At 41.4% G+C, this 22,321-nt stretch overlaps 1 protein-coding gene across 3 annotated transcripts in view; it reads left to right on the forward strand.

Moving 5' to 3' along the window:
• The window catches only part of ESR1 (estrogen receptor 1), a 376,750-nt gene that overhangs the window by 137,676 nt on the left and 216,753 nt on the right, over positions 1-22,321 (forward strand). For all 3 annotated transcript variants that reach the window (XM_043592625.1, XM_043592624.1, XM_043592626.1), the window contains one exon: positions 8,043-8,233. In XM_043592625.1, the coding sequence (XP_043448560.1) occupies positions 8,043-8,233 (191 nt within the window). The remainder of the gene's footprint in view (positions 1-8,042; positions 8,234-22,321) is intronic.

Raw genomic sequence — 22,321 nt, forward strand, 5'->3', positions numbered from 1 at the left:
GTATCTGTCTTTCTCTGACTGACTTTTTCACTTAGCATAACACTCTCCAGCTCCATCCACATTGCTACAAAGGCCTTATTTCATTATTTCTCATTGCCAAGTAGTATTCCATTGTATATGTAAACCACATCTTCTTTACCCATTCATCCATTTATGGACATTTAGGCTCTTTCCATAGTTTGGCTGTTGTTGAAAGTGCTGCTATACACATTGGGGTACAAGTGCCCCTATGCATCAGCATTCCTGTATCCCTTGGGTGAATTCCTAGCAGTGCTACTGCTGGGTCATAGGGTAGATCTATTTTTAATTTTTTGAGGAATCTCCACACTGTTTTCCAGAGTGGCTGCACCAGTTTGCATTCCCACCAACAGTGCAAGAGGGTTCCCGTTTCTCCACATCCTCTCCAGCATCTATAGTCTCCTGATTTGTTCATTTGACCCACTCTGACTGGTGTGAGGTGATATCTCAGTGTGGTTTTGATTTGAATTTCCCTGATGAGGAGCGACGTTGAGCATCTTTTCATGTGCCTGTTGGCCATCTGGATGTCTTCTTTTTTTTTTTTTTTTTTTTTTTCAACGTTTATTTATTTTTGGGACAGAGAGAGACAGAGCATGAACGGGGGAGGGGCAGAGGGAGAGGGAGACACAGAATCGGAAACAGGCTCCAGGCTCCGAGCCATCAGCCCAGAGCCTGACACGGGGCTCGAACTCACAGACCGCGAGATCGTGACCTGGCTGAAGTCGGACGCTTAACCGACTGCGCCACCCAGGCGCCCCTGGATGTCTTCTTTAGAAAAGTGTCTATTCATGTCTTCTACCCATTTCTTCACTGGATTATTTGTTTTTCAGGTGTGGAGTTTGGTGAGTTCTTTATAGATTTTGGATACTAGCCCTTTGTCTGATATGTCATTTGCAGAATATCTTTTCCCATTCTGTTGATTGCTTTTTAGTTTTGTTGGTTGTTTCCTTTGCAGTGCAGAAGCTTTTTATCTTCATGAGGTCCCAATAGTTCATTTTTGCTTAATTCTCTTGTCTTTGGAGATGTGTCAAGAAAGAAATTGCTACAGCTGAGGTCAGAGAGGTTTTTTCCTGCTTTCTTCTCTAGGGTTTTGATGGTTTCCTGTCTCACATTCAGGTCCTTCATCCATTTTGAGTTTATCTTTGTGAATGGTGTAAGTAAGTGGTCTAGTTTCATTCTTCTGTATGTTGCTGTTCAGTTCTCCCAGCACCATTTGTTAAAGAGACTGTCTTTTTCCATTTGATATTCTTCTCTGCTTTGTCAAAGATTAGTTGGCCATACTTTTGTGGGTCAATTCTGGAGTCTCTATTCTATTCCATTGGTGTATGTGTCTGTTTTTGTGCCAATACCATGCTGTCTTGATGATTACAGCTTTGTAGTAGAGGCTAAAGTCTGGGATTGTGATACCTCCTGCTTTGGTCTTCTTCTTACTTTGGCTATTCAGGGTCTTTTGTGGTTCCATACACATTTTAGGATTGCTTGTTCCTGCTTTGAGAAGAAAGCTGGTGCAATTTTGATTGGGATTGCATTGAATGTGTAGATTGCTTTGGGTAGTATTGACATTTTAACAATATTTATTCTTCCAGTCCATGAGCACGGAATGTTTTTCCATTTCTTTATATCTTCTTCCATTCCTTCATAAGCTTTCAATAGTTTTCAGCATACAGTTCTTTTACATCTTTGGTTAGGTTTATTCCTAGGTATTTTATGCTTCTTGGTGCAATTGTGAATGGGATCAGTTTCTTTATTTGTCTTTCTGTTGCTTCATTATTAGTTATAAGAATGAAACTGATTTCTGTACATTGATTTTGTAACCTGAGACTTTGCTGAATTCATGTATCAGTTCTAGCAGACTTTTGGTGGAGTCTATCGGGTTTTCCATGTATAATATCATGTCATCTGCAAAAAGTGAAAGCTTAACTTCATCTTCGCCAATTTTGATGCCTTTGATTTCCTTTTGTGGTCTGATTGCTGATGCTAGAACTTCCAACACTATGGTAAACAACAGCAGTGAGAGTGGACATCCCTGTCGTGTTCCTGATCTCAGGGAGAAAGCTCTCAGTTTTTCCCCATTGAGGATGATACTAGCTGTGGGCTTTTCATAAATGGCTTTTATGATGTTTAAGTATGTTCCTTCTATCCCGACTTTCTCGAGGGTTTTTATTAAGAAAGGATGCTGAATTTTGCCAAATGCTTTTTCTGCATCGATTGACAGGATCATATGGTTCTTATCTTTTCTTTTATTAATGTGATGTATCTCATTGATTGATTTGTGAATGTTGAACCAGCCCTGCATCCCAGGAATGAGTCCCACTTGATCATGGTGAATAATTCTTTTCATATGCTGTTGAATTTGATTTGCTAGTATCTTGTTGAGAATTTTTGCACCCATATTCATCAGGGGTATTGGCCTGCAGTTCTCTTTTTTTGCTGGGCCTCTGTCTCCTTTGGGAATCAAAGTAATGCTGGCTTCATAGAATGAGTCTGGAAGTTTTCCTTCCCTTTCTATTTTTTGGAACAGCTTGAGAAGGATAGGTATTTTCTCTGCTTTAAATGTCTGGTAGAATTCCCCAGGGAAGTCTTCTGGTCCTGGACTCTTATTTGTTGGGAGAATTTTGATAACTGATTCAATTTCTTCACTGGTTATGGGTCTATTAAAATTTTCTATTTTTTCCTGTTTGAGTTTTGGAAGTGTGTGGGTGCTTAGGAATTTGTCCATTTCTTCCAGGTTGTCCAGTTCGTTGGCATATAATTTTTCATAGTATTCCCTGATAATTGCTTATATTTCTGAGGGATTGGCTGTAATAATTCCATTTTCATTCATCATTTTATCTGTTTGGGTCATCTCCCTTTTCTTTTTGAGAAGCCTGGCTAGAGGGTTATCAATTTTGTTTATTTTTTCAAAAAACCAACTCTTGGTTTCATTGATCTTCTCTACTGTTTTTTTTTATATTCTATATTATTTATTTCTTCTCTGATCTTTATTATTTCTCTTCTTCTGCTGGGTTTGGGGTGTCTTGCTGTTCTGCTTCTGTTTCCTTTAGGTGTGCTGTTAGATTTTGTATTTGGGATTTTTATTGTTTCTTGAGATAGGCCTGGATTGCAATATATTTTTCTCTCAGGACTGCCTTCGCTGTATCCCAAAGCATTTGAATTGTTGCATTTTCATTTTCATTTGCTTCCATTTATTTTTTAAATTTCTTCTCTAATTGCCTGGTTGACCCATCCATTCTTTAGTAGGATGTTCTTTAACCTCCATGCTTTTGGAAGTTTTCCAGACTCTTTCCTGTGGTTTATTTCAAGTCTCATAGCACTGTGATCTGAAAGTGTGCATGGTATGATCTCAATTCTTTTATACTTATGAAGGGCTGTTTGTGACCAAGTATGTGATCTATCTTGGAGAGTGTTCCATGTGCACTCAAGAAGAAATTATATTCTGTTGCTTTGGGATGCAGAGTTCTAAATATATCTGTGAAGTCCATCTGACCCAATATATCATTTAGGGCCCTTGTTTCTTTATTCTCTGTCTAGATGTTCTATCCATTATTGTAAGTGGAGTATTAAGGTCTCTTGCAATGACCACATTCTTGTCAATAAGGTTGCTTATGTTTGTGATGAATTGTTTTACATATTTTGGGGGCTTCTGAATTTGATGCATAGATATTTATAATTGTTAGCTCTTCCTGATGGATAGATCCTGTAATTATTATATAATGCCCTTCTTCACCTCTTGTTACAGCCTTTAATTTAAAGCCTAGTTTGTCTGATATAAGTATGGCTACTCCAGCTTTCTTTTGACTTCCAATAGCATGATAGACAGTTCTCCATCCCATCACTTTCAATCTTAAGGTGTCCTCAGGTCTGAAATGAATCTCTTATAGACAGCAAATAGATGGGTCTTGTTTTTTTTTTTTTTTTTTATCCATTCTGATACCCTATGGCTTTTGATTGGAGCATGTAGTCAATTTACATTCAGTGTTATGATTGAAAGATATGTGTTTAGAGTCATTGTGATATCTGTAGTTTTCATGCTTGTAGTGGTGTCTCTGGTCCTTTGTGGTCCTTGTAACATTTTAGTCACAGAGTGCCCCTTAGGATCTCTTGTGGGGGTGGTTTAGTGATGATGAATTCCTTCAGTTTTTGTTTGTTTGGGAAAACCTTTATCTCTCCTTCTATTCTGAATGACGGACTTTTAGGTAAAGGATTCTTGGCTGCATATTTTTTCTGTTTGTCACATTGAAGATTTCCTGCCATTCCTTTCTGGCCTGCCAAGTTTCAGTAGATAGGTCTGCTACTACCCTTATGTGTCTACCTTTGTACGTTAAGGCCCATTTATTTTTAGCTGCTTTCAGAATTCTCTCTTTATCCTTGCATTCTGCCAGTTTCACTATGATATGTCATGCAGAAGATCGATTCAAGTTATGTCTAAAGGCAGTTCTCTGTGCCTCTTGGATTTCAATGCCTGTTTCCTTCCCCAGATCATCGAAGTTCTCAGCTATGATTTGTTCAAGTACACCTTCAGCCCCTTTCTCTCTCTCTTCTTCTTCTGGAATTCCTATGATACAGATATTGTTCTGTTTGATTCCATCACTTAGTTCTCTAATTCTCCCCTTGTACTCCTGGATTTTTAAAATCTTTTTCTCAGCTTCCTTTTTCTCCATAATTTTATCTTCTAATTCACCTATTCTCTCCTCTGTCTCTTCAATCTGTGCAGTGGCCACCTCCATTTATTTTGCACCTCATTTATAGCATTTTAAAATTCATCAGGACTATTTTTTAGCCTCTTGATCTCTGTAGCAATAGATTCTCTGCTGTCCTCTGTGCTTTTTTCAAGCCGGGCGATTAATTTTATGACTATTACTCTAAATTCTTGTTCCGTTATGTTGCTGAAATCGGTTTTGATCAATTCGCTAGCTGTCACTACTTCCTGGAATTTCTTTTGAGGAGAATTTTTCTGTTCCGTCATTTTGTCTAGTTTTCTGTCCCTCATGCGTTTTAAAAGTTTGTGTGCTCTGCACCTGTGAGCACTGCTGTATTAAAAGAGGGTCATACACTGTCCAGAGCCTGGCCCTTCAGGAGGTGTTTGTTCGGAGATTGTTACTTGCTCTCTGTTGTTGTGACTTTGGTTATTTTATTACCCTACTCATAGTGATATTTTTGACCCTCCACCAGGTGTGCTTTGATTTGTTCCTTAGAGTAGCCCCGTAAAGGAAAACAGACAAACAGGAGACAAAAACACACAAACACACGAATAACACAAACAAATAAACACAAACAAAAAACTAAAGACTAAAAACGAAAAACCCCAAAACACCGACTACAAGTAAAGAGGGTGGAGGCGGTGCTGATGGAAGAGCACATACAAGGAGAGAAATTCATGGAGGGGGGTAGAAAAAATAAACACTGATTTAGGCAGAGAGACTAAAAGACTTAATCCAGAGAGAGAGAAAGGAAAATAAAGAAGGAGGCGGGGAAAATGAAATGAAGATAAAGTTACCCAGACAGAGAAACTATGTGGCTTAATTATTCCAGACAGAAAGGAGTGTAAAGAAGGAGGTGTAGAACATGTATCAAGACAATGGATTAAATATGTCTGTTTAGAGAGACCAATAACCAGAGTAACCAGCCTAGGGGAGGGAAGAGATAAGGAGGAGAAAGGGGGAATAGAATATATGTATACATCCAGAGTTGACCTAGAGTTAATCCAGGCAATGCTGCACCGCTTGTCGGGAGTAGCTGTCTGCAGGGTCTGGGCCCATCTGGTGGCTACGCAGTTACCCAGCGCAAGGGGGCGTGGTTTGGCGTAATGTGGACCCACCCCCACTATGGGCGGGGGGAGTGATTCCTGAGGCCCCGCCTTGGTTGGGGCGGGGGGATGGTGATCCCTCAGTCTCTTCTCCATGGAGCCCATCCGGGGGACTCAGTTTGAGTCGTCTTCACTCGGCGGGCGTAGGCGGGGCAGTTCTTTCTTGCTCTGCCAACTCCCCTGACCCTGCACTTGGCTAGGATTCAAAGTCCCGCTCCGCGCGCGTTCTGGCGCTGGGGAAGCGCCTCTCAGTGTGGTGATATGTGGTCTCGGCTGGTTTTGTCTGTGCCCCCCACACTTCAGGGAGGACCGCCTTCTCCTACTGTGGACTGAGCCGCTGCCTTCCCCAGGAGCCCCCCGGGTGGCGGACGCAGGCAGGCTTTGTCTTTTCCCACGGCACTCCAGGGAAAGGCCACCTTTTCCTCCCTGCAGACTGAGCCCTCAGCCCAGCCACTGTGCCCGGGGTGGCGGACACAGGCAGGTTCTGTGCTATCGCGCAGCCCTCCAGGGAGGGAACCACTTTCTCCAGCTGCGGACTGAGCCCTGACCTACCACGGCACCCAGGGCTGGCGCCCCTCCTCCCCAGGTGTGCGAATAGGGAGCCCGCCCCAGTCCAGAGAAAACCCCGCAGTTAGAATCAGATGCCTCTCAGTCTCAATTCGAGGCCTTTCTCCTGTCCAGCTACGGTCCTGCCCTTCCCTACCCGCTCTTTCTCTTCCCTTTGTCTCTCCGCAGAAGGGGGTCCCTCCCCTCCGTGCCCACGGGGCATTTTTCTTATCTCCCCCAGTTCGCAGTTACCCACCTATCTTTTTTCGAGTTTCTCATTTTCTTCCTAGTAGATTCAGTCTCTTTTCCTCCCAGGCTCTGGGGTTCAAAGTCCTTTGGCTTCTACACTTCTTTGTTTGAGACGCAGGAAATATGGATTCCCCCTACTTCTCCGCCCTGTTGGCCAATAAAAATCCTCCTAATCCCTATATTCTTCAGTGACCACCCCATCTCTGTCTCTGCTCACTCTCATCCAGAGTCTCAAAGGAATGGCCATCTCTCATTTTGATTTCCTCATACTCCATTCACGTGTCTACCACTGGCTTTTGGCTTGTGCTGTACTCTTCCGCCCAAACTCCTTGCTGAGGTTCCTCTTTGTCAACTCTCGCTTCATTTCATCAGTCCTTGCTTTACTGGATTTCTCTGCCCCATTTGGCACTATTAATCCATCTACCTTCTGAAAGCTTTCTACTTCTTTAAAACTTTTTACTTCTCTGTTTCCTTGGTTCTTCCAGAATGGACTGTCCATTCTCACATTTCTTTCTGAGGTATGTTTCCTCTATGAAATTTTTATAGGTTGGAGTAATTGTCTGTGTTCTTCTGCTCTTCTCATTCTACATATTCTTTTTTTTAAAAAATGTTTTATTTATTATTGAGAGACAGAGACAGAGTGTGAGTGGGGGAAGGGCAGAGAGAGAGGGAGACACAGAATCGGAAGCAGGCTCCAGGCTCTGAGCTGTCAGCATAGAGCCCGATGTGGGGCTCGAACCCATGAAGCATGAGATCATGACCTGAGCCGAAGTCAGATGTTAAACCTACTGAGCCACCCAGGCGCCCCTTATTCTACGCATTCTTAAAAAGGAGTATTGAATATCGAATGGCATCCTTAAATTAGAGTCAAGTTGTAAAAATTGATATCAAGGGTTACATGGTAACAATGACATGAAAATGTGAATTGCTATCTTTCTATACATGTTCAGAGTTGTTCGTCAGTTCGTTCGAGTTTCAAATGCCCCAGCTGCTTTATACTTTGTCTCTATTTCCTAAGGCTTCTTAGTGTGTCTAGAATTAGAATGAGCATTGGTCTCTAATGGTTCTGCATTAATTTTGAATCCCTGAAAAAAAATGAATAAATCTATTAGAAACCACTTAATTTCATTTTGTCATTTTCTAGATAATATATTCTGGTGTAGGCAGTCCATTTTTTAAGCAAGTTTGCAATAAACAATTTCCCGTCAAGGTTAATATAATAGGCAAACACCTTTTGCTGCAACAGCTGGCAAGAGGTAATGAAAGATTAGCTTACATTATGATTCATTATTTCAAAATGTCAGAATAAAGTGGATCTTCTGCATCCCCCAAGCCTCTTATTCTTTGGAAGAGGGTACATGTTTTGCTTTTCTAATGTTAATAGATTCACTGTTTTTTATTTTCTCCTATTTTTTTTCCCCAGGCCCAATTCAGACAATCGGCGCCAGAGTGGCAGAGAGAGATTGGCCAGTACTGGTGATAAGGGAAGCATGGCCATGGAGTCTGCCAAGGAGACCCGCTACTGTGCAGTATGCAATGACTATGCCTCAGGCTACCATTATGGAGTATGGTCCTGTGAGGGCTGTAAGGCCTTCTTCAAGAGAAGTATTCAAGGTAATAGTGTGTTAAAAGCGACCTATTCCACTTTTAATCCTGAGGGGGGAAGCCACTGAAGAAGGAAGGCATAAGAGCAGCCATTTGTCGAAGAACACTAATACCTAGTAGGTCCACTAGTATCTCTGGTAGAAAGATAGTGAAAAAAAAGTTCTCAGGAGAAAGAGTTGACAAAGACCAGGACAGTTGTGGCTGAGTAGTTACGCTTCCTCCATTTGGCAAGATCCAAGCAGTCTTGAGCAACCCTACGGGAAGAGGACTCCAGTAGCTGGGTATTGATATGTTTGTGCCCTGGTGAGGGAAGGGCAGGTGGATATTCATGTGTTGTAGGCAACTAAGCTTATAGGATACTGTGTAATGTTAATTGTCTGTACATGATTACCTTTCCACCTTGGCTGTGTCCAGACATGTATTCTGTTCTGATCTTTGCTCCAGACCAATTCTAATTTAACTTGTTCTTCTCTGGCTTTTCTTCCATCTCTTTGTTGTCTCAGTGGATGAAATGACCTTTTGCTAAAATGAGAAGACACAATAGCTGTGACTTGTAATAGGGGGGCATATTATCTGTATAAGCAGTTATTAAGTATTTACTTGTTACATTTCATTCACCTGTCTGCTTGATCCTTTTCTTGTATATGGTTTATCAAGTACAGCTTCTCCTTTATACTGCCAGCTACAATTTATTTCTACTCCAAGAGTGTCTATATTATTGTATTTTAGAGTATGCCCTGGGGGGAATACCATTCATTTTTACTACTGAAAATATCTATGCTAAATTTCCTTTGTCTGACAGGAATAGCAATCTGATAGGAGTTTAGGTTAGCTGAATTAACTTTGTCTTGGTCCATTTTAAAAGCAGTTTTTTGACAGTTATTATTTTCAACATCTTTTAGAAATCTTCTGTAATACTTGGGCTTTTTTTGTTGGATTTATTAATAAAATTAATGATATTCTCTGATAGTAAATTTTTGTTTATATATATATTATATATATGTATCCACACAAAGATTTATAGAAATAAATACACACACACACATATATACCTATATCTATGTGTTCAAGCAACATAGATTATTTAATTTTACCAACTGATACTATATTTTTAAAATTTTTAATGTTTATTTTTGAGAGAGAGAGAGAGAGAGAGAGGATCAGAAGCAGGCTCCAGGCTCCGTGCTGTCAGCACAGCCCAATGCTTACCTTTACTAAGCACAACACTGTACAAGGCCCTGGAGACACAATTATAGGAAATACATGGTCCTTATTCTCATAGACCTTAAAAAGTAATGGGAGTGTTGGACAAATAAATTGGCAACCAAATTACAGTGTGAAAAGCGCCAAGATGAGGGTGAGTGCAGGGTGTTACAAGAGTCCAAACTTGTCTCAGTGCTGGTGGGTGTGAGTCAGGCTCTGAGGATGTTTCTTGATTTAAAATTAAGTCTGGAGGATGAGGCAAGTGAGCAAAATGAAGAAAGATGGGATGGGTGTTCACTTACAGGAATGAGCATATGAGCAAAGACCAGGAGGTGAAATGGAGTTTGGGGAGTTCTGTGAATAGTTATTAATAAAATTGACCCTTACATTAAACAAAGACATTCTTGAGCCATGTATATATTCTTAGGTTATGTATAAACCAAGTAGTTTATTTCCTTTTTACTTGAGTAGCATTTCTATGTATTTGATTTGTTTGTTCATATAAGAGGGAATACAAGAGCACCTTTAGTGATTTCTTGTCCCATTTTCTCATGATAGTCTTGATAACTTGCAACTAAAAAGTTTTACTGAACTTCTTTGGCTCTTTATAAGTCACACTGCCCCTCAAACCTATTTAAGGACAGTGAAGGGTCTGACATGCAGGTAGAAACTTCTGAAGATGCTGTAGCTGTCCCTGTTTTTCTTGTTACTTAAGAAAAGAGCTAGAAATGAGTATCCATCAGATTGCTCTAGTGCTCTAAGTGTTTTCGTTGAAGAGGTAAAGTGTTTGATTTGAAAGCATACAAATTTTCATCCACTACTTAGTGTATAAACTTGATTACTCAAGAAATTGAGTAATGGCCTTCAGTTAAACATACTGTTTTTTTTTTTTTTTATAAAGAAAAGTCAAAGACACTATTTAAGGAAGGGGTAAATGGAATATTATATGGAACTTGTTAATCATTGCAGGTGGAGAATCAGTGTTTCTTAAGATGTATTGTAAGCAGAGACTTTGGATGAGTTATATAAGCAGATGTGATGATTGGTTCAACAGCCAGGTACTACTTTTGAGTGTTGTTTTGAGGAAAAAGGACTCCCCTGAACTCACTTCTTCCCTGACACTATCATTTCAAATGGTCATGAGGTACAGTAGAATCCCAAGTCTATCTGTACACCATTAGCTGTGCTACCGCTTCATGTTATCTCGCTAATGTGTATATAGAAGACGGTGACCATTAGATCAAACAGACATGGTCCAGGCGGGTGTTGGATTAAAGGTGAGGTAAGATCCTAAGGACATTAGGGTGATACCAGGGTGGAGTCTGGTTATGGTTCAAGACAGTGGGGTCTTGGGTCCAACAAGGATAACTGAGAAGCTTTATCTATCAGGCCTTAGAAAGCACTGGTTTGGGCGGGGTGGGGGGGGGGAGGTTGGGAGGGGGTGGTGAGACATTCCAGCACCCTGGATAGCTCCTTCAACAGCAGCTGAGGATAAGCAGAGACTTTCTGAAGACCTTCAGTGCACTTAGTTGGGTCCATCCACTTTGTAGAGCTGTATTAAAAGAGAACTTAGTTCTTTCATGCCTAGGAACTCACCCTTGTTCACCCACGCTGTATTAGTTTTTATGTTTAGTTTCCTATTTCTGGCTACCTTCCGGCTTGACATATGTACCCATGCCTGGGAAAAGTCCAGAGGATGGGGGATAAGTGGAGGCTGCTCTCTCATTATGTAACTATTTTCTCTCTGGAATCCTTTCAGAGATATGGCTCAAAGTTGAGGTCTGGCAGTATATGCACACAAAAATACTAAATCTTTGATCTTCATATTTCACACTTGCCCCTCTACCATCTAGTCTCCATGGAACAGCAGGTGAAATCTTTTAAATATATTAATCAGGTCATGTGGTCTTAAAACTCACTGCTCTCGAAGTCCAGATTCCCTTCTATGGCTGAAAATACTCTTCACTCCCTTAGTCCTGCTTATTTCTCCCCCCCATTCACTGCAATCCAGCCACAGTGGCCTTCTTTCCCTTCCTCCAGCACACCAACCGTGTTCCTTCCTCAGGACCTCAGCATGTTTTCCCCTTTGCGTGCAACATCTGGATCTTTACTCTGCTGCTTTCTTGTCATTTGGATCTCTGCCCAAGATCGCTTTCTCAGAGAAATCTTCCCTGATTATCTTAGCCAAAGTAACCCTACAAATGTTTGCCCCTAGTTTTTTTTTTTTTTTTTTAATGTTTACTCCATTACCCTTATTTTTACTTTAAGGGCCTTAAACCCTTAATGAAGTTCTTTTATTTATTCATTTGATTGATGATTGTCTGTACCAGGTGCTGCTTCCCCATGTTCCCACCCAAACTTGAATGTAAGTAAGCTCAGTGAAAGCTGGTTTCAGATCTGGTCTTCCCTGTGAGTTACTGTTGTACCAGTGCCTCTGGTAGTGTTGGGCACATCTCTGGTAAATAGACTATGACAAGGGGCACCTGGATGGCTCGGTCGGTTGGGCGTCTGACTTCAGCTCAGGTCATGATCTCACTGCTTATGAGTTCGAGCCCCACAATGGGCTCTGTGCTGACATCTCAGAGCCTGGAGCCCACTTTGGATTCTGTGTCTCCCTCTGTCTCTCTCTGCCCCTCCCTAGCTCATGCTCTGTCTCTCTCCTTCAAAAATAAATAAACATTTTAAAAAATAAAAAAAAATAGACTGTGACAAGAGGTCAAAAGAATGGTAGAGAAAGACTGCTATAGGACGTCAGAGAAGGAGGAAATTTCATTCGGTAAGGCCAGTAAGAGAAGCATTAATGCAAATGGTGTATTCAATATATGTCTAAAAAGAAATGAAGGATTTTCATAGACAACAAGAAGTCTGGAAAATAATTCCAGAAATGTGAAGTAGCATAAGCCAAGAAAAGCTCAGTGGAAACTGAGTAAATAAGTCTTGAGAGAACAGGGGCTTACTGTTCTCTTTCTACCTCTTTTTTTTTTTTTTCTCTTCAGCCTTTTAAAAAATGTTTGTTTGTTTGTTTGTTTGTTTGTTTGTTTGGAGAGGGAGAGAGAACAGTGGGAAGGGGCAGAGGGTGGGGGGAGAGAGAATCCCAAGCAGGCTTTGCATTGTCAGCAGAGAGCCCCGCGTGGGGCTCTGTCCCACAAACCTGTGAGATGTGACCTGAGCCAAAACCGAGAGTCAAATGCTCAACCGACTGAGCCACCCAGGCATCCCTCCTTTACAGCTTTGTGGAAATAGGCACTCCCCAGCATCTGTAATCTGTTTTCCTTTCATTTTCCCATCCTTTTTTTTTTCTCCACCCAGTTTCCTAGATAGTCTCAGGCATATCTGCTATGGGTTTAGTTGTGCTTCCCCAAAAGCCATGTTGAAGTTCTAGCCCCCAGTGCCTGAGGATGTGACGTTATTAGGAAATAAGGTCTTTGCAGATATAATTTGTTGAAGTCATATTGGCCCTTAATTGAATAGGACTAGTGTCCTTATAAGAAGAGGGACGTTTGGATACAGAGACAGGGAGGAGGATGCCATGAGCCGATGAAGAGAGAGATTGGAGTGATGTGTCTACATGCCAAAGAACACCAGAGATTGCTGGCAAAAGCCAGAAGCTACGAAGAGGCAAGGCAGTGGTGTTCTCCACAGTGTTCAGAGAGTGTGTGCAGTGGAATCCCAAGTCTATCTGTACACCATTAGCTATGCTAGCACTTCATGTTATCTCGCTGACAACTTGACTTCAGATTTTTAGCCTCCAGAACTGCGGGACAATACTTCATGTTGTTTTAAGTTAGTCACTCGTGTTTTGTTACGGAGGCCCTAGGGAAACAATATTTAAGCCCCTAAGTGCCACAACTATGCAAATATCTCCCACAGCTAGCTCCTGCCTCCACCTTGCTTCCTGTAGCGACTCCTCAAGTGTCATCATTGGACACCAGCCACTCCTCCCCAGGACTGCTGTTTGTGTCTGTTTCCCGATTGTACCCTCAGGTACCCGTGCTTCAGCCCTTGCAGTCAGTCTCTTCGCCTGCTCGCTGTGCGGCACCGCCCCTGAGGTTTCCCAGCAGAACTGTTGTGTAGTCTGTTGAGACCATGTCTCTCATTCCCCCTAACTTCATCCAATTCCCGCCAACTTTCTCCAGGATCACTGCAGTCATTTGATTTTTCCTTTTGCCTTCTCCTTCACCTAAACCATTGGGTTCATTTGTTTTTCCTTCTTCCAAGCCATTGTGCACACTGCCCTTCTACTGATGTTCTTAGAGCAAATCACTAATCATGTCAATACCTTGTACATAAAGAATGCTTTAATGACTTTCCTGGCCCATGGGATAATCCTTAGGCAACCATTCAAGAATTTCCAAATCACTGTTTCTACTTTTGACTTGTTGTTACTCAAATATGAGCATTCCATTTCTTTGCTGGGAATTTCTTTCCAAACTTAACAGTAAAGTTTCTTTCTATTGTAGTTCAAAAGGTACTGTGATCAAACCTTTTCTGCTGTTAATGCAGAAGTTCTCCCTTGTGGCCTTCTGTGTTACCTCGTTCCCATTGTCTGGGACTGTGAGTATTTGTGTAGATGTGTCTTTCTGTTACGGAATGTGAGCATCTCACAGGTAAGGCCCAGATCAAGGCTTAATCTTTATTATTATTATTATTATTATTATTATTATTATTTTAGCATGTGCACGAGAGAAAGATCTTACGATGGCTCCATGCTTAGTATGGAGCCCAACATGGGGCTCAATCCCATGACCCTGGGATCGTGACCTGAGCTGAAATCAAGAGTCAGAATCTCAACCAACTGAGCCACCCAGGCTCCCCAAGTCTTTGTTTTATAGGAGCCATTCAGTGAATAAACAAAAGTATGAAAGGAGGTTAGAATCAGTGTGTGGGCTTTAGGTAACACAAAACCATTGCATTTTTTTTTCAATAATAAGAAAGATAGGACAAAACACACTTTAATTAGGATTAACCTGCCAGAGGCATATAGGAGAGACCACAGAGGGAGAAAGTGGAAACATGATGACTACATTGGCTGGTATTCCAATAGCTTAGAAAGGCTAAAAATCTTGTCTTTTGGGAATTTGTGAAATGGGGCAAAAAAGAAGTAGACTGAAAGATATTATAATGAAAGAATCTACATTGCTTTAAGATGATTCAGCATGGGATGTCTGGGAGAGGAGGGGGTTAAAAAGTATCAGACACAGAGGAAGAATAATGGTGTCATCACCTGAGCTGAGAAGAGGAAGAGAAAGGCCAATTAGAGAGGGGTTGGGGTGAGTTCAATTCCAGACATACTGAATTTGACATGATAGCTGGGTGTCCAGGCAGAATTACCCAGCAGATGCAGAAAGTGAATCAGCACTCTGCAGACGATCCAGGGGTGGGGATTTGAATCAATTTCCTCAATTAATTTTAAAGAAACTTAGTGAAAAGAATGGTTTAACTGCTTCCTGAGGGCTGCCCATTATTAATAATGGAGAAGTAACTCCAGAAACTTCCTCTTGATTCTCATAATAATGTATTATGAGTTCCCTGCATCTTACCCAAACCTTGCAAGAAACACTCTTATTATTAAAAGTGTATGTTTGAGGCCCTTCTAAAGAGGAAAACCACAAATTAGCCCAAGAGGGCCAAATGCTGCTCTCCAGGAGCTTACAATTTAAAAAAGAACATGCTGGCTCCATCACATTAAGCTGTACAAATAGTAGACGGCAGGAACAAATATAAGCATTTTTATGATTTTCAAATAAAAAGCAGGTTTCCCCCCCCCAAATTATTTATACTGTGGGAGTCCACAGACATCCTTTCTAACCCAGAGCTTGCCTAATCCTTCCATTATTTCCACTTCTCATTTTTACTCTCCATGTTGTAGTCACGTGAGGTTGAGGGGCAGAAGAATTTCACCGTGTACACATACGAGTATTATGTAATTTTCAAATGAAAGCATTTTAATGAAACTTTATGAAAGAAAGGCCTGACCCCCAGGTATTGGTAAATTTGCTAGATGTTTGGCTCCTGGTTCTCATCAGACGAAAAGAAAGGCCCCGCCCCGAGATTCAAACCCCAGAACTTCTTTCCATGTAAGAATGTCATTCTCATTACCACTTTTAGGTACTTGCTAGTCTTGATTGCCATCGTATGAAATTAGATGTGTGTTCTCACCCGCACGCATGCATTGGAGGAAGGGCTCAGAAGAGCAAAATCATAGTCTTTTTTACCTGTGAAATGATAGCGGCTCGTCCTTTTTTTCCCTTTGGCCAAGTAATCTTTACCTTGGAGATAATTAAGACAAAAAGCATTTGACAAATACAATCAGTATAGAGCCCCTATTTCTTGGCAGCTCTTGTGGACACAGCTGAAGCTTTCAGAGGTCTTTAAAAACCATGGCAACAAATGCCTTTGAAGGGTAAGCAAAGGTTCCAAATGTTTTTAATCGCTGGTGTTTTTTATGTTACCACTTCGAGCGTTCCTCTTCATTTTTTGTTCATCTGATTGAAATTAAATTTCCAATTTCCCTACTAAGTGGTTCTGTCCTGGTGATGGCATCGACGATTTCCATTAAAGTGGTAGACTTTGTGCCCGTATATAGTGGTTAAGCATATCAACAATGCCAGTAGAAAGCCTTACTTATGAGTGGCAATAATTTCACGCAAAATTATACATAGCCTTTAATTGGCACATTTTCAGAGGGCATCAACTACCCCTCAAAATTATGTGCTCATATTGTTCTTATAAAACCTACCAATGGTGGCCCATGGCCCAATCCTGCCCGAATTTCTTTCCTTCATAGAACGCTGCTGTCAATACCTTTAAAATGCTCTATCCTTTTAAAGAGCATGGCCTGTTTTCCTGATGCTCAGAGAAAAGTATACTTTGAGTGTAGGCTGCTCATTTCTGAACAATATATTCTACTTTACTATTTCAGGTCTGTATATACAGGTTATACTATAGCCTGCCTTTTGACGGAAAAATAACATTCAAGAAGAATCTATTTCATGAATCTATCATTTACTTGGTAAAACTTTTTCTTGCTGTTATGTTAATTCTCTGCTCATGTGCAAATTATGGAGCAGATTTGATATTTTTGAAGGGAAGAACTGCTTTCCTTGAGAGAGAATAGAGCGGGGAAAATAGACCTCTTATTTCTCCTCACATTTTCATCTTCCTTTCGCTGGTAGAAAGAGATTTCATGTCTTCAGTTGCTAAGAAATAAAGGATCAAAGAAGAAAACAATTTAATTGTCGGGGAGCCTGGGTGGCTCACTCGGTTAAGCGGCTGACTTCAGCTCAGGTCATCATCTCTTGGTTCACCAGTTCGAGCCCCGCATTAGGCTCTGTGCTGATAGGTCAGAGCCTGGAGCCTGCTTCCGATTCTGCGTTTCCATCTCTGTCTCTGCCCCTCCATGCTCACACTCTGTCTCTCTCTCTTTATCAAAAATAAATTAAAAAATTAAAAAAAGAGGAAAATAATTCAATTGTTATTAATTATTAACTATAATGTCTCTCTACAATAGGTAGTATTCTGTTTTCTTTGAGAAAGAGTATACAGATTTAAAATTTTATCCAAATGAGCATCATTTTTATCTGATTCATTTGGCAGTTTCAGAATCATGTGTCATGTATTAGGAAATATGGAGTGAATGGGTGGCTAGATTACATTTATAAATATGAATTTTTTGGTAATTGAAATCTAAACACAATGCCCTGGAAGAATGGCTACACCACTTTAGCGTATCTCATTACGTGCACAATATTTTCCTTATACACCAGAGAAAATAAATTACGGTTTGTAAGATAATAGAAATTCATGATTGTTTTGTTCCTTTGACATGTTCAAGTTACTAATAAGGGGATTCACTTGAAAATTATGTAAAAGTGCATTTGCCACTTCTATTAACCCGGGCCATGGTGGTACCTTATTGTCACCATAACAATGGTCTTCTCTTTTATTTCTATTTTTTTTTAAGTTTGTATTTATTTATTTTGAGAGTATGTGTGCTTATGAGCTGGGGAGGGGCAGAGAGAGGGAGGGAGAGAGCCTGACGCAGGACTTGACCTCATGAACCGGCAGATCATGACTTGAGCTGAAATCAGGAGTCAGACGCTGAACCTGTTGAGCCCCCAGGTGGCTCGTTTTGTTTTGTTTTGTTTTGGTTTTGATTGCTAAGATGCCAGTCACTCCAAGTACGCCTTCCCACTGCAGAGCAGCCCTGTCTACCCTCTACCTCGTGCACAATCCCTTGCACTGGCTTCTGTGTTTATTTATTTGTTTATATACTTTTTCTGTGTTTATTAAGTTAATTTGCAATATGGCTTCACCAGACCCTCGTGAGATTTGCGTGTCTTCACCTGTGGTTTCTGGCACATGTCATTCTCTTCCCTTTTCACCGCCTGACCTTCTAAGGACTGTGGTCTCTCTTTTACTTGACTCAGTCCTTGGTTTTCCTTCCCGTACTCTTCCCAGCACACGCGTACGCACCCACAGACCTCCCTGCTCACGTTCCTCACAAGTGCAAACACATTTAAGCCAGAGACCCTGAAATCCTTGGAAGGATTCAGCTTGTACGCAAAGGGAAAGGTTGTGAAATACATATTACACCACAGAAGAGCTCAACTCTGCACTGCCAGAGACGTCTCAAAATAGGATACAGGGACAGAAGAGTATTTCGGAAGATAATGCTATGAGTTGAGAGGAGGGAGCAGACACTGCTCTGGAGCAAACTCTAAGACGTCGTGGAGGAGATGGTGCTTAAAGTGGTATCTGTCCCAGGGCACCTGAGTGGCTCAGTCGGTTAAGCCACCGACTTCAGCTCGGGTCATGATCTTACAGTTCACGAGTTTGAGCCTCGTGTCGGGCTCTGTGCTGACAGCTCAGAGCCTGGAACCTTTTTCTGATTCTGTGTGTCTCTCTCTCTGCCCCTCCCCCACTTGTGCACGCGTGCACGCTCTCTCTCTCTCTCAAAAATAAATAAAAACATTTAAAAAAAAATAAATAAAAAGAAGAAAGTGGTATCAGTCCTGAGGACCAGGCAGGGAATTCTGCCTCGTTGTAAGCGTGCCATGATTTGCTGTGATCGGATGCTCCCTTTTGTACCTTCGATGCTGTAGAGTGTTATGTAGTGTTTTAGAAGAGCATGGGTGTTTTGCTATTTGTAACCTGTTAAAAATGTTTTTTTTAAATGTTTGTTTCTTTTTGAGAGAGAGACAGAGTGTGAGCAGGAGAGGGACAGAGAGAGACACACACACACAGAATCTGAAGCAGGCTCCAGGCTCCCAGCTGTGAGCACAAAGCCTGACGTGAGGCTCAAACCCACGAACCGAACCGTGAGATAAGAACCTGAGCTGAAGTAGGAGGCTCAGCCAACTGAGCCACCCAGGCGTCCCACTATGTGTAATATATTTAAAAAACGTAATTCCACGTGTATATCTGCATCCCTATTATTAGCAGTGCAGTGTCTAGAAGTTGATAATACTTTACTCATTTCCAGCATGTGAGTAATGTTTTATTTCAGCTTTATTTTTGAAGTTTGACATGAGTGATGTTAATAAATATCTAAAGATGTTCCTCTGTAGTAATAATAACGCAGCTGTTCTGGAGATAAATACAGTTGATATTTGATGTGGAAGAAAACAGTTTTTCCCAAGCTAAGATGTATTTAGGATGCTCAACATAGACTTCATAATTGTTTTTTAAGTTTATTTATTTTGAGAGAGAGAGAGAGAGAGAGGATGAGTGGGGGAGGGGCAGAGAGAGAGGATGAGTGGGGGAGGGGCAGAGAGAGAGAGAGAGAGAGGATGAGTGGGGGAGGGGCAGAGAGAGAGAGAGAGGATGAGTGGGGGAGGGGCAGAGAGAGAGAGAGAGGATGAGTGGGGGAGGGGCAGAGAGAGAGAGAGAGAGAGGATGAGTGGGGGAGGGGCAGAGAGAGAGAGAGAGAGAGAGAGAGGATGAGTGGGGGAGGGGCAGAGAGAGAGAGAGAGAGAGAGAGAGAGAGAGAGAGAAAGAGAATCTTAAGCAGGCTTCAGGCTCAGTGTGGAGCCTGACGCAGGGCTTGATCCCACAACTCTGGGACCGTGACCTGAGCCGAAATCAATAGTCAGATGTTCAACCAGCTGAGCCACTCAGGTGCCCCTGACTTCATAATTTTTATGTTTGCAACTTTCTTGATATTTTTCGTGGTTTTAGCTTTATGAGATATCTATGAAAATGGCCAGAGACTTTTGCTTTCAAGAATTGACATAAACGTTCCCACAATGTGAACCATTAGGAGGTGATAAACTTAGATACATCCTTCAATTTTTAAAAGCATGGCAGTAAACCTGATCTTGGAGAAGGAAGAAAATGGTTTGGTTAGTTTTTATCAATTGTGTATAGGATGTTTGAAAGACTTCATTTCCCCTCCTTCCATCCTTTCTACAGCAATTTATCTTAGCAGTTGGTGTGAACGCATGAGATGACAGAAGTATACGAACCTAGATCCCCCAAATGGGCTTTTTTCCATTCTGCTGCCTGTTCTGCCAGTGTTCCTCCCTGAAGTTTTGTAAATCCAGGGGAAGGACAGGAGGAGCAAAGTGCATGCTGGCTTGGGTTTGGGGCTGAGGGACCCTCCTCCTTTTTTCTTGCTCTTTTTCTCACATCTACTTACTGAACCAATTAAGGCCATCAGAGTCACAATACCTGAGTTTGAATCCACTTTTCCTAAAGATACAAGTACTGTTAAAAGTCTTACGGACCATTCTTTGCTCATAAAATACTTCTTAGGTGGCCACTTTTTCTGAATACAAGACAGGAGAAAGAGCTTGAGTGAAAGGTTTCTTGTAAACACTTTTTTTGTGTGTGAATGCATACACATGTATACACACATAGGTACATACATAAATGTGCATATTCACATATATATATATATAGAGAGAGAGTGGGAAAGAAGTATGTACAAACTTTGGAGATATGTACTATAAAGTATTAACTGTGACTCTCTGAGTGATAGGATTGTAGCTAAATTTTATTTATTTTTTTGCTTATCTACTATTTGTTTCTACAATAAGCCTCTTTACTTAATAAAAATATTATGTTAAAAATCCATGCTGCGGGGCGCCTGGGTGGCTCAGGCGGTTGAGCGTCCGACTTCGGCTCAGGTCATAATCTTGTGGTTCGTGAGTTCGAGCCCCACGTCGGGCTCTGTGCTGACATCTCAGAGCCTGGAGCCCACTTCGGATTCTGTGCCTCCCTCTCTCTCTGCCCCAACCCACTTGCATTCTGTCTCTGTCTCTCTCAAAAATAAACTTTAGAAAAAAAATCCATGTTGCAATTGATGAACTGATTTCCTTAGTAGAGAAAGATCGTTATGTATCCTACAAGTCTTCATACTTTATTTTCAATATGTCTTTATTCTTTGTTTGCAAGAGGACAAGTTTGCACTGAAGTGCAGCTTTCATTTTATCATTCATGACCCCAAGTGAAATTGCGTCAGGTGAACATTAGGTAGCCGAGGCCAACAAAATATCATTTCTTCTGGATTGTTGAGAAGCTATGACAAAGGAAGAGAAAGAAAGGACTTGTGTCCACGATAACAACAGGGATCTAGGTCTTTGCAGCAGCTGGCCTGACCAGCAAGGATGAAATATTGGAGCCATGCAGCCAAACAGTGACTGTGTCCTCTAACCATACATCCTGGAGAGCAGGACCCAGCCTCCGGGCGAGGCTGGCTGTTATCACTTGTTGATTGCAGTTGCACAATAACAGAAAAACCTTCCTGAAATGAGGACTGGCAATTGCAAGAGCCCAGGGGTAGGGGCTCTTAACTTCCTTTTCATATTTCTCAAGTCCTACTACCTTCGAAAGGCTTCCTTGTATTTCCAAAGGATGTCCTCAAAGTCTTAAAATGTAGTCATTCAAGAGAATTAGGATTAGTAAGAGTTTTTCCCCCTTTGATTTGAATATGGCACTACAGCCATTGAAATTCATCAAGTTTTGAGTTGGAATGTGGCTTTTATCCCTTGGTGTCTTAGCTTTGTGTTTAAGGCACTAGACTATGTATGCATTAGAAGAGCACTGCCAAGGCCTTTCAAGAACAAGGAACACTTTGAAAGGGGATAAAATTTGAAGACTTGCACACGACAGTGGTTATACTGTTCCTCAGCGTTCCCTAATTGAGAAAAGGCATTTTGACAAACTTTCACACAAGGAGTGGGGCTTTCCAATGCATTTGCATCGTCTGTTTGCCATAAAGCCCACATACATTTGAATGGACGACATATGTTAAATCAGTCTGGGGACAGCGCTTGCTCCTTACTTAATAGTCTGCCCTTTGCCATTAACTCCATGCCAGTGGCATGGGGAACAACTGATGAAATGAACCCTAGCAATTCATTCTGCTCCCACTTCTTCATTTAGAAATTTTGTATATGTTTTGTTCTGAAAGTAGTTGGATTAAAAAAAAGTCACCTGGGGGAGCCTGGCTGGCTCAGTCGGTTAAACATCCGACTTCGGCTCAGGTCACGATCTCGCAGTTTTTGAGTTCGAGCCCCGCGTCCGGCTCTGTGCTCAGAGCTCAGAGCCTGGAGCCTGCTTCGGATTCTGTGTCTCCCTCTCTTTCTGCCCCTTCCCTGCTCATGCTCTGTCTGTCTCTGTCTCAAAAAGAAATAAACATTAAAAAAAAATTAAAAAAAAAAGTCACCTTGAAGTAGCTGGAAAAATTGAAAGCAAAGCAATTTACTTTCAAAGCCCGTTATCTTTGCCTGCGGTGGACTAATCACTGTAATGATTCTGTTTTGTTTCTTTGTTACAAAAAAAATAATAATAACTCTATACCTTTAAGGAGACTTTGCGATAGAAAACTCCCCAGTGACAGGGAGCTGACCCTCTGTGTTTTGGGATAAACTATCTGAAGTCCCAGGAAGT

Source organism: Prionailurus bengalensis, chromosome B2 (genome assembly GCF_016509475.1).
Source record: "Prionailurus bengalensis isolate Pbe53 chromosome B2, Fcat_Pben_1.1_paternal_pri, whole genome shotgun sequence".
NCBI lineage: Eukaryota > Metazoa > Chordata > Mammalia > Carnivora > Felidae > Prionailurus > Prionailurus bengalensis.